The 12,673-nt window shown below is 40.6% G+C and overlaps 1 protein-coding gene across 1 annotated transcript in view; it reads right to left on the bottom strand.

Annotated features, from left to right (window-relative positions):
• Positions 1-12,673, bottom strand: part of LOC110076881 (sodium channel protein type 2 subunit alpha) — a 119,885-nt gene that overhangs the window by 21,254 nt on the left and 85,958 nt on the right. Inside the window, 2 exon segments of the mRNA XM_078394671.1 lie at positions 2,506-2,628; positions 12,361-12,534. Of these exon segments, the coding sequence (XP_078250797.1) occupies positions 2,506-2,628; positions 12,361-12,534 (297 nt within the window).

Below are 12,673 nucleotides of genomic sequence, written 5' to 3'. Positions count from 1 at the left end.
TCTAGCCAAACATCATCATTGCTACCTGCTGGGATTTGATTTTGCACTAAGGTGAAGATGCAACCTCTAAGGCAAATCAAGATTGCATGTGTACACAGTTTCATTTCTGAGAGTCCAGGAGAGATTTTCCAGACAGTAACATTTAGACTGTGTCCCAATATGCATTCCAGTGGCACACTGTGAGCCTCACTGCACTGCACATGCACTGGCCAGAATCCTCTTTGCCCCTCTGTGTATGCAACTGTCTCTTTTTCAGAATGCCTGCCTGTCTCCATAACACAACTGTTTCTCAACCAGGTATTTCTATACTGTCTGATTTTGAGGGTCCTCTAGGCCAAAGCACTGTGGGAAGGGTGGCCTGAAGCTCAGCAGGACCACCCTTCCCATGATGCCACACAGCAGAAGCAATAGATTTCTGCTAGCATGGTATGACCAGGGCGCCATAATACTCTGCAACTGCAAACAGGATACTACCCACAATTTCTTTATGGCTGTAAGCAACCAGGCCTCACCACCTGCTGGACATCCAACGGGACACTCCCTCATATGCTGCTGTCTGGAGCACACAAACTGTTCAGTCTGCAGCATGGCAGCTACAAGGTGACAAACCATCTATATACTGCCATATTCTTGAAACCTATTTCTCTCAAAATAAAACCCTGCTGAAAGAGAAAACTGAGGATGACAATAAAAGAGGACAGGTCTGCTGGTAGACTAAAACAAGGGAATCACGCACACAGCCATCCTAAACATAACATTTCAAGGTGGATGATATTGCTCAAGAGATCTATTTCTTTTTTTTAAATTATTATTAAATGTATTTGTGAAGGCTTTCATGAATACATTTAATATTATTATTAAATTTTATTGGGGGCAGCTTGAGATCAGAATGGGTGGATAAACCCACTGCTCCAGGGTGGGGCATGCCTCCCATTCTGGTCACAAGCTGTCTATGTCCACATGCATCCCATACTAGCTAAAATATTTCTGTTCATTCAAGATTTGTGCATTCAAGACTTGCCACAACTAACTGATGGGATACCAGGGTTCGTATCAACCATGTGCTCAACTGTGCAACTGAGATATGCCTCAGCATCTCAGCCATTAGCTGCAAGTTACACAAATTTTATGCAAACATCAATAGGATTCTGGCTACTGTGTTTCGTAATAATACAAGAATGGTCTATTAATATAGTGTAATGACAACCTATTTCAAACCTTCTACTTCATACCCCAATCTTTCTTTTGATAACTTACTTTAGTACACCCACTGAGTCTTCCATTGTAGATTTTGTCTTTGTAAGGAAAATAAGGATCTAGATCTTAAAAGCCTTCTGAGTTCTAATTGTATTGATAAACTGGGGAAATTTCAGAATCCACAAAGTGGAAGCTCAACATTCAGTACATATATCTGATATCCACATGACAACTCTCACTGGATAGATTTCATTCCTGCTGTGAATAATCCAAAATTCAGTGGTCCTGAAAATTAAACTCATATGGTATTATTTTCGTGATTTTTAAGCCTCTACATTCAGCCTTAGGCCCTGTATTCTAAGCTCTATACACCAGAATATTGTATTGCTGAAGGAACTGTTTGATTTTAAAGTACTGTACATTCTTGACCAAAGCTCATAAAAACTAGACATCAGTGAATCATGTTGTTGTTAGAACTTGTCCATTATGAGCATCACTGTCATATACACTCACCTTTAGTTCATTGTTGAGGTAACAGAAGAAAGTAATCCTCTACTGTTTTTAAGTGATGTCCATATAGAAAGCATGCATTGTTCGGGCTGTATATATGTTGCAGTTCTGTGTGAGTACAGAATGTGGCGTTTTGTGCTCAATTTCTAGCTGTTCTGCTTACGAAGGTCTCCTATCCTGGAAACCCATCTAGAGTTCATAAACTACACAGGATGGCTTAAGAAGACTTCCAATAAGGCTTCAATGGGGTATCTTTGGCCCTCCCACAACTCACACAGTAAGATCAAATTATGCAAAATGGTATCAATTATGGAAGAAAATTACATGAACGAGGAACTTATGACTTCCAAATAGCCTTGCAACTCCTAGGAAGGACCAGGACATTTCCCTTGTTTTTCAAAGGAGAAGCACGTGGGAACAATGAAGGCATGAAGATTTCCTCTGTTGCCTCCTGTTTGGGGGCTGTATCCCCCAAATTCTGCCTGGGGGATTCGGGGCAAATTCCAGGAGTGGGAGGCCGAAAAACCTCAAAAGTCCCATTCTTCTTCAACATTATCAATGCAATCCTAAAATCACTGAAAGCAATATACATGCAAGAGACAAAGACGGTTTAAACGGATAACTAAGAGGGAACCATCTAGGAAGGCTGTCAAATTGATTGTATCTTAGAAATGCTGATTCTTATGGCATGCAGTAGAAAACATTGTAATATTTCAGCATGTATTTATAATTCCTCATTTTCCAGAATACCCTTGTTTCATGCACATATTATTTCAGGTTTATGCATTGCTGCCTCACCCTCATGCCTTCAAATCGTGACAGGGCTCTTAAAGGCCTCAGAGCTCTCAGTGTTCGAAGAGATTTAATGGCACCAAGTTCAGAATAGCCCAAAGCATTGGCTACCAAGCTAACCAGTGAAACCTGCAGGAAAAGGAATAAAAGATGTTACTGCCATTTTAGACACAGCGAACAAGATTCTGCTATACATGGACTATATTTTGAATTAGGATTTGGTGGCACTCATGCCCAGACACAAAAGATTTTATATACAACAATATATTTTTTATCTGCTCTTGGAAAACACTATCGGTTGAACTGCTTGGGAGAAATCCTGCTACCAGAGGAAAAAATGTTTGTATAAAACTGGACTCATTTTATTTGTAATACTTTAGTGATCCAAATAAAAGTATTGCTTAACCTAGAACATTACTGGGAACACCATCTTTGAGAACAGTATATCACCAGCAATCCAGCCCTGCTTAATGAAACCATACCTGCTTTTGCCTTTCAATGACCTACACTTCTGTTATGGCTTGTGCTCTTGTCTTGTTAGATTGCTGTTTGACTGACTTTCTGATGACTGAACCCAGATGTAACACGGACTGTGGTGCTGGCTGCCCTTGATTTGGATTGATGGCTTGGCATGACTTTGATTTATGGCTTGACTTAGCATGAACTCTGACTAGCCATTCTGTCTTTTCCTTGAACTCTCCCTTGCATACTGACTTGCCCTACCTTTTCAACTTCTCCCTTTGTCCTTACAGAGAGACTGCACCCTGTCTGGTGTTCTAAGCAGCCAGTTAGGCACTTTTATAGGAAAGGACCCATGTCTTTTGGTCTGTTAAGAGTCAATAACCCTGCTGTTTTTGCACTCTCAGAGGTATGCCCATCTTACATAGTCAACAGAGTAGAACCTCTTGTCAGGCTCCCAGCTCTGACTCTAGTTACCAACTCAAAGTTTTCAGCTTCAGCAACAGACTGCTGAAATTTCATTTGGTAGGCCATGAGATAAATGGGGAAAATGCTGCGAAAATATAAATTCAGTAAGGACTATGTGCTCTCTCCATAGTGATGGTGGGGAAGAGAATAAGCTCCTGTGTCTTGGGTTAATCACTAATGGCTATGAATTATAATGATGCTAGCAATAATTATGTTTTCATCAGCTTTTTATAAGCTTTAACACTGTGTAATAAAATGATGATTTTTTCCATAAAAACATTGGCAGCTACCAATGCTCTTTTTAAAATAACCAAGCATTGATTATTCAGCTACTTACTGTACTCTGTTTTCCGAAAATAAGACAGGGTCTTATATTAATTTTAGCTCCAAAAACACATTAGGCCTTATTTTCAGGGGATGTTTTATTTTTTCATGCACAACAATCTACATTTATTCAAATACTGTCATGTCATCTTCCTCTGGTTGCTTCACAATGGTGGAGGGCAGGGTTTAACTTAATTGGGGCTTATTTTGGGGGTAGGGCTTATGAAAAATCATACTAGGGCTTATTTTCAGGTTAGGTCTTGTTTTAGGGGAAACAGGGTAATATATGGTGAATACAAGTCCTGTTTCACAACCTATAGGAAAATACCTTATACAGAGTCAGATCACCACATATGGTTAAGCTTGGTATGATCTACTCAAAGTGGAAGGAAGTTGGACATGTGACACTCGGCATTTGAAGCTCATGCTCTACTACTATATCTTCCCATGATAGAAAATATATATACAGTATTTGGGTCTGGTTTTGGCCGTAACTCAAGCACAGAGGGTCAGAGGCAGATTTGTTCTCCTGCCTGTTGCCGGGTAACCGCTAATCACTGCTGCTCCCTGTCAGTTTGAGTGCATCTGTTGCTAGGAAGAGAGACTGAACAGTCAGTCTGCAAAACACATTCAAAAGGGAAGAAGGGTAACTCTACTAAATATGGCCCTTTAGTGGACCTCTGTGAGGGAATGGGTTTTCTCCCAGAAGAACTGCCATAAGAGTCTGAGGTGGTTTTACCAGGAAAAACTAACACTCTATGGTTTGAACATACGTAGCGGCGAATGCCAAGTCAACCCCACCCTCCATTGTCGCTTTCTTCATGCTGTCATTGTAGAGTCTAACATGGAAGGATTCCTATTCCACACAAGGAAGAATCCTGGAAAAATCTAGGTTCTTTCTTGCATGGAGTGCAAACACATCAACAAGAACTTCTGCTCTTCTGCCAGTGGTTCTTAACCTTTTTGAAAGAAACGCCCCCTTGAGCCATTGAGGAAGTTATCATCGCCCCCCTCTTATTTCTTATTATATCTTATTTATTTATTTATTTATTTATTTATTTATTTATTTATTTGTTTGTTTGTTTGTTTGTTTGTTTGTTTGTTTATATAAGACACTTAAATCCAATGACCACTGAAAACAAAATTCAATTCCAAGAAAATGAAATGCCCCCCAAAAGTAACATTTAATGATTTAGTTGCAAGCCAATTTTAAGACTCAAAAAGAAATATAAAAAGGGCAGAAAATGCAGGAACTAAAAATTTCAAGACGAAAACTCTGAAACTAAATTAAGATAGGAGGAAAATATATATTCATGCACATTGTAAAAAGGCTGCAGCCATCTTCACAGGTTTGGTTTGCTCCAGCGCCCCCTACCGCCCCCTTCTGCTCCAGCGCCCCCACGCCGCCCCTTTTCGTTCTACCGCCCCCCTGAAAAATGAAATCGCCCCCTGGGGGCATTATCGCCCAGGTTAAGAACCACTGATTTAGGCCAATGATCACGTGAAGAACACAGCAATGGAAAAAGGTGGTGCTAGACACTTTCCTCTAAATACTGTACAGTACTTTCAAACCACCAGACTCAGTAATGCCTGAACAGGGCCTCAGAGACAGTCTAAAATGGGTGCTGCTGGTGGTGGAAGAGTCATGAAGAAGAGGCACTGAGAAAAAGAACAGTGAAGGAGTGGGAATCCAATTAACTACACTGAACACAACCTGAAGCTTTATTGCTAACCGCCAATCAGGAAGACCAGAAGTCTACAGCTGTATTTACCCCAAAGGATATACAACTTAAGAGGTCCTTGAAGGTCTGAGATTTACCCTAATGGACTGCCTACCATCCAACTATAATTATTTTTATCGGTATTAAAGAGTGTTTCTACTGTATATATTTGTTACCCTTTTCTACTGCTCTTCTAGCGATCAAAGCTATTGTTTTAGCATCAAGTGGCAGAGTTGGAATTAAAAGGTGGGTTTCTGATGTTAGGGATATTGAAAACCCATCCTAAGATCTTTCTGGCTTCTGTATTCTTTCCATTTTTATTTCCACCTCTGAGCTGCAAGATAATTTAAAAGTTTTCTGGATTTCATAGGCAGCTGTGGGTATAATACTAATGAGGCCAGGAACATCTTAACTACGTTATCAAGAACACTGCCCCTCTACACTGCTTGAGGCAAACGGCCATGTTCTTCAAATACTAATTCTCTGCTCACCAATAGTGCTATTTACCACACTTTTCCTTTCCTTATTGCTTATGTTCAGTTTTTATGGTTGGTCTGCCTTTTTTAAAAAAAGAACTTCACCTAATACTTATTGTTCAAATATTTCAGCATAATATGTTATTATTACCTAACAACATATCTATTACAATGTAGTGAGACATTTACTTGCCACTATTTGGTAGGCATTTGAGCTGATTTTAACCCACAGCAGTACAAATCTTTCTTTTGGATATTTCTTACCAATACAGAAGACATCATCCCAGCACATGGCAGATTACTGTACAAAAAAAATCTTAGCAGATGATAAACTTGCACAGCACAAGAGTAACCCAACGAGACTCCCATGTGGCAGCTGAACTGGTTGTGGCACCTGGTACACAGGAACGTACCCTTTTGGGTTTGTGGCAATGTGGGCAGAGATCATGATTTGTAGATCAAACTGGTAAATTAGCGGGAACAATTAGGGAACAGGAAGAGACATTTAGGGCAAAGACAAAAGTAAATGTTGCCATATGTAGGGAATTATTTTGAAGGTAGACCCTACGTGTTGCCTTGGGGAGGGGTATTCATTTTTCAGAATGAGTATTTTAATAAATAAATGCAGCAAAGGGCAGTACTTGTTTGACAAAATCTGTGAGGAAAAATTATTCACCCCATAACTCTTCTGAAATAGCATGTGTGTTCTTGTTGCTTTTAGGGTGATACAATGAAAGTTTAAATCTGTCAACAAACATGGGGGCTTTGTTTCAGAGATAGGCAGCTGTCTTTGTTTTAGAGATAGATGGGTAGTCTGAGAGGGTTTTAAATGGACTGTTGTGCTCTGTTGTTTTAAATGTATTTTAACATTGATCTTAGTTACCATTTAATATAGTACTCGTTTAATTCTTTTTAAATATTTGTATACTTACTGTTTTAGCTTTTAAAAACTGTTTTAGTAATGTAAGCTGCCTTGGGTAGTTTCGGGGAGAAAGGTAGCATAGGAATACAATAAATAAATAAATAAATAAATAAATAAATAAATAAATAAATAAATAAATAAATCAATCAATCAATCAATCAATCAATCAATCAATCAATCAATCAATATTTATTTATTTATTTATTTATTTATTTATTTATTTATTTATTTATTTATTTATTTATTTATTTAAAGTGTTTCCCTGAAAATAAGATAGGGTCTTATATTAATTTTTGCTCCAAAAATGCATTAGGGCTTATTTTCAGAGGACGTTTTTTTTCATGTACGACAATCTGCATTTATGCAAATACCGTTGTGTCATCTTCTGGTTGCTGCACAATGCTGCACAATGGTGGAGGGCAGGCTTTCACTTAACTATGGCTTATTTTTGGAGTAGGGCTTATATTACGAGCATCCTGAAAAATCATCATTGTTGTTTAGTTGTTACGTCGTGTCCGACTCTTCGTGACCCCATGGACCAGAGTATGCCAGGCCCTCCTGTCTTCCACTGCCTCCCAGAGTTGGGTCAAATTCATGTTGGGAGCTTTGATGAAAAATCACACTAAGGCTTATTTTCAGGTTAGGTCTTATTTTCATGGAAATAGGGTAAACAAACAAACAAACCTGCCAGAAGCACATGAGCAGAATCAAGTCTCAATGCTCCAGCAGTATTTCCTCTCCTGTGTGGCCCATTCCTCATATTGGCTAAAATCCTTCTGTGCAGTTATGCCAGCATAAAGCAATATCATAACTTCTGAAGGTGAACTGCTTCAAGTTCAGGAATCAACACCGTACACATCAGTTGAATGTGGAGTCATGCAACTCAGCACACAACAGGCAAGATCTACAGTGATGTTACTGAGGCCATCCCAAAGTTACACTCTGCATTATTCCAATGAAACTTCATAAGAGGATTTTGGCTATTATGTTGGATACCTCTGACTGAATAAGAGGTTCATAAAGCCAGATGTTAAAGATCCAACTGTCACATTAACTCTATGGTATGCTGATGTTATGTAATTATTTGCTGCTGCTAATCTTGTTAGAGGTACACAATCAACCCCGAGTGCTCACTGGAAGGACAGATTCTGAAGCTGAGGCTTCAATACTTTGGCCATCTCATGAGAAGAGAAGACTCCCTGTATAAGACCCTTTGACCATTAATTCTTTCAATTCCTTCTCTATCCTCCGCGGGTCAGGTCCAGGTGGTCTTGTCGTCCTGGGTGCAGGAACTGGCGGGGGTTGACTCTCTTTATCATCAGTAGGTGGGAGGGACAGCACTCCCGTGAGAGGAGCCTCACTCTCACCTCCAGTCTCACAGTCTTATTTTTGGGGAAACAGGCTATGTCTCCAGATTTTGGGAAGTAAAATAAAGGGCACTTTTCTGTCTTATTTATTTATTTATTTATTTATTTATTTATTTATTTATTTATTTATTTATTTATTTATTGTCATTGTAAATGTGTGTGTGTTTAGTCGTTTAGTCGTGTCCGACTCTTCGTGACCCCATGGACCAGAGCACGCCAGGCCCTCCTGTCTTCTACTGCCTCCCGGAGTTGTGTCAGGTTCATGTTGGTTGCTTCGCAGACACTGTCCAGCCATCTCATCCTCGGTCGTCCCCTTCTCCTCTTGCCATCACACCTTCCTAACATCAAGGTTTTTTCCAAGGACTCTTTTCTTCTCATGAGATGGCCAAAGTACTGGAGCCTCAGCTTCAGGATCTGTCCTTCAAGTGAGCATTCAGGGTTGATTTCCTTTAGAACTGATAGGTTTGTTCTCCTTGCAGTCCAGGGGATTCTCAAGAGCCTCCTCCAGCACCACAATTCAAAGGCATCAATTCTTCGGCGGTCTGCTTTCTTTATGGTCCAGCTCTCACTTCCATACATCATGACAGGAAAAACCATAGCTTTGACTATTCGGACTTTTGTTGGCAAGGTGATGTCTCTGCTTTTCAAGATGCTGTCAAGATTTGTCATCGCTTTCCTCCCAAGAAGAAGGCGCCTTTTAATTTCAGGGCTGCTGTCTCCATCTGCAGTGATCATGGAGCCCAGGAAGATAAAATTTGACACTGCCTCCATATCTTCCCCTTCTATTTCCCAGGAGGAGATGGGACCAGTGGCCATGATCTTAGTTTTTTTGATGTTGAGTTTCAGACCGTTTTTTGCACTCTCCTCTTTCACTCTCATTACAAGGTTCTTTAATTCCTCCTCACTTTCTGCCATCTGAGTGGTATCATCTGCATATCGGAGGTTGTTGATATTTCTTCCGGCAATCTTAATTCCGGCTTGGGTTTCTTCCAGTCCAGCCTTCCGCATGATGTATTCTGCATATAAGTTAAATAAGCTGGGGGACAGTATACAACCTTGCCGTACTCCTTTCCCAATTTTGAACCAGTCAGTTGTTCCATGACCAGTTCTAACTGTTGCTTCCTGTCCCACATATAGGTTTCTCAGGAGACAGATAAAGTGGTCAGGCACTCCCATTTCTTTAAGAACTTGCCATAGTTTGCTGTGGTCCACACAGTCAAAGGCTTTCGCATAGTCAATGAAGCAGAAGTAGATATTTTTCTGGAACTCTCTGGCTTTCTCCATAATCCAGCGCAAGTTAGCAATTTGGTCTCGAGTTCCTCTGCCTCTTCAGAATCCAGCTTGTACTTCTGGGAGTTCTCGGTCCACATACTGCTGAAGCCTACCTTGTAGGATTTTGAGCATAACCTTGCTAGCGTGTGAAATGAGTGCAATTGTACGGTAGTTGGAGCATTCTTTGGCACTGCCTTTCTTTGGGATTGGGATGTAGACTGATCTTTTCCAGTCCTCTGGCCACTGTTGAGTTTTCCAAACTTGCTGGCATATTGAATGTAGCACCTTAACAGCATCATCTTTCAAGATTTTAAATAGTTCAACTGGAATGCCATCACCTCCACTGGCCTTGTTGTTAGCCAGGCTTTCTAAGGCCCACTTGACTTCGCTCTCCAGGATGTCTGGCTCAAGATCAGCAACTACATTGTCTGGGTTGTCCGGGATATCCAAATCTTTCTGATATAATTCCTCTGTGTATTCTTGCCACCTCTTCTTGACGTCTTCTGCTTCTGTTAGGTCCCTCCCATTTTTGTCTTTTATCATGTTCATCTTTGCGCAAAATGTTCCTCTAATATCTCCAATTTTCCTGAACAGATCTCTGGTCTTTCCTTTTCTGTTATCTTCCTCTATTTCTTTGCATTGTTCATTTAAGAAGGCCCTCTTGTCTCTCCTTGCTATTCTTTGGAAGTCTGCATTCAAGTTTCTGTAACTTTCCCTATCTCCCTTGCATTTTGCTTCCCTTCTCCTCTCTGCTATTTCTAAGGCCTCGTTGGACAGCCACTTTGCTTTCTTGCATTTCCTTTTCTTTGGGATGGTTTTCGTTGCTGCCTCCTGGACAATGTTACGAGCCTCTATCCAAAGTTCTTCAGGCACTCTGTCCACCAAATCTAGTTCCTTAAATCTGTTCTTTACTTCCACTGTGTATTCATAAGGGATTTGGTTTAGATTATACCTGAGTGGCCCAGTGGTTTTTCCTAATCTCTTCAGTCTAAGCTTGAATTTTGCTATGAGAAGCTGATGATCAGAACCGCAGTCAGCTCCAGGTCTTGTTTTTGCTGACTGTATAGAGCTTCTCCATCTTTGGCTGCAGAGAATATAATCAATCTGATTTCGATATTGCCCATCTGGTGATTTCCATGTATAGAGTCGCCTCTTGTGTTGTTGGAAAAGAGTGTTTGTGATGACCAGCTTATTCTCTTGACAAAACTCTATTAGCCTTTGTCCTGCTTCGTTCTGAACTCCAAGGCCAAACTTCCCTGTTGTTCCTTTTATCTCTTGGCTCCCTACTTTAGCATTCCAGTCCCCTAGAATGAGAAGAACATCTTTCTTTGGTGTCAGTTCTAGAAGGTGTTGTAAATCTTCATAGAATTGTTCAGTTTCAGTCTCCTCAGCAATGCTGGTTGGTGCATAAACTTGGATTATTGTGATGTTGAATGGTCTGCCTTGGATTCGTATTGACATCATTCTATCATTTTTGAGATTGTATCCCATTACAGCTTTTCCCACTCTTTTGTTGACTATGAGGGCTACTCCATTCCTTCTACGGGATTCTTGCCCACAATAGTAGATATGATAATCATCTGAGCTGAATTCGCCCATTCCTGTCCATTTTAGTTCACTGATGCCCAGGATGTTGATGTTTATTCTTGCCATCTCCTGTTTGACCACCTCCAGCTTCCCAACGTTCATAGATCTTACATTCCAGGTTCCTATGCAGTATTCTTCTTTGCAGCATTGGATTTTCCTTTCACTTCCAGGCACGTCCACAGCTGAGCGTCCTTTCGGCTTTGGCCCAACCACTTCATTAGCTCTGGAGCTACTTGTACTTGTCCTCCACTCTTCCTCAGTAGCATGTTGGACGCCTTCCGACCTGAGGGGCCCATCTTCCAGCGTCATATCTTTTAGCCTTTTGTTTCTGATCATGGGGCGTTCTTGGCAAAGATACTGGAGTGGCTTGCCATTTCCTACTCCAGGTGGATTGCGTTTAGTCGGAACTCTCCACTATGTCCTGTCCGTCTTGGGTGTCCCTGCACGGCATAGCCCATAGCTTCTCTGAGTTACTCAAGCCCCTTCGCCACGACAAGGCAGCAATCCATGAAGGAGCATTGTAAATATATACACAGTATATCCATACAATGAAATTCACAGACACTCAGAGACCAGACACATGAACACACATAAAATTCCCCAAACACTCCCCACCCACTAAAAGTCCACACTAAAAATACAAACATCTACATCACAGGCCAAGTAACACAGTCCTTTTACCTTGATGTGGGCTTGTTTCTGTTTCCAGTTCACACTCTATATAGCAACATACTGAACCAAGATTTAATTTCAGCTGTTAAGCAGCTAACTCAGATCTGCCCTTCAAAAGCATGTACAGTATTTCAAAAAAGATGTACTGTATATTCCTATAATGGAAAGACAAACCACACAAATCCCATAGCAAAGCACAGCCAAGCCACTGCATCACTTATCTTTGCTTGTCACACCTGCTCCTCTGCCATACAACTAAGCCAGGAACACAGAGATTGCAACATTTGCATCAACACAGAAACAACACTTTCATTTTTCTGAATCTTGGCTGACCAGATACAAGGAGCTACCACTTCTCAATTCATGCCCCCATTCCCTACTCCCTAAGAGATGCTCAGCCTATGAACAAACACCCAGAGTCCTTTGAGAAATCAAGTTAGCTGTAAACTCTAGGGGAAGCCCCTATAATAATGCATGCAAAAGACACAGTTATTTTTGTTAAGTGCTGAACATGCCAGTTACTAGCAAAATTTATTTACATGTACACAAGAGCAAAAGAGGAACAAAGTAAATTATGGGTTTTAAGTACTCACATCCACGATAAGGAAATCCAACCAGCACCAGGCATTAGTGAAATACATCTGAAAGCCATAAGCTACCCACTTCAGAAGCATTTCCAGAATGAAGATGTATGTGAAAACCTTGTCTGCATATTCCAACATCGTCTTGATGGTCTTGCGCTGTTCAGTGTATATGTCTTCAAAGGCCTGTTGTTGAGATGGAACCACTGCTTTATCATTCATAAAAGCAGAGCATGATTCAAATATGCAAGTTGTATCTCTAAAAATTTCACTTTAACTTCATTTTCTACTAACACATTGCAAAAAAAATCAGCAAGAGGAGAAA

This window comes from Pogona vitticeps, chromosome 1 (genome assembly GCF_051106095.1).
Source record: "Pogona vitticeps strain Pit_001003342236 chromosome 1, PviZW2.1, whole genome shotgun sequence".
Classification (NCBI taxonomy): Eukaryota; Metazoa; Chordata; class Lepidosauria; order Squamata; family Agamidae; genus Pogona; species Pogona vitticeps.
The sequence above is the reverse complement of the archived record's forward strand: the minus strand, read 5'-3'. Positions and strand labels throughout refer to the sequence as shown.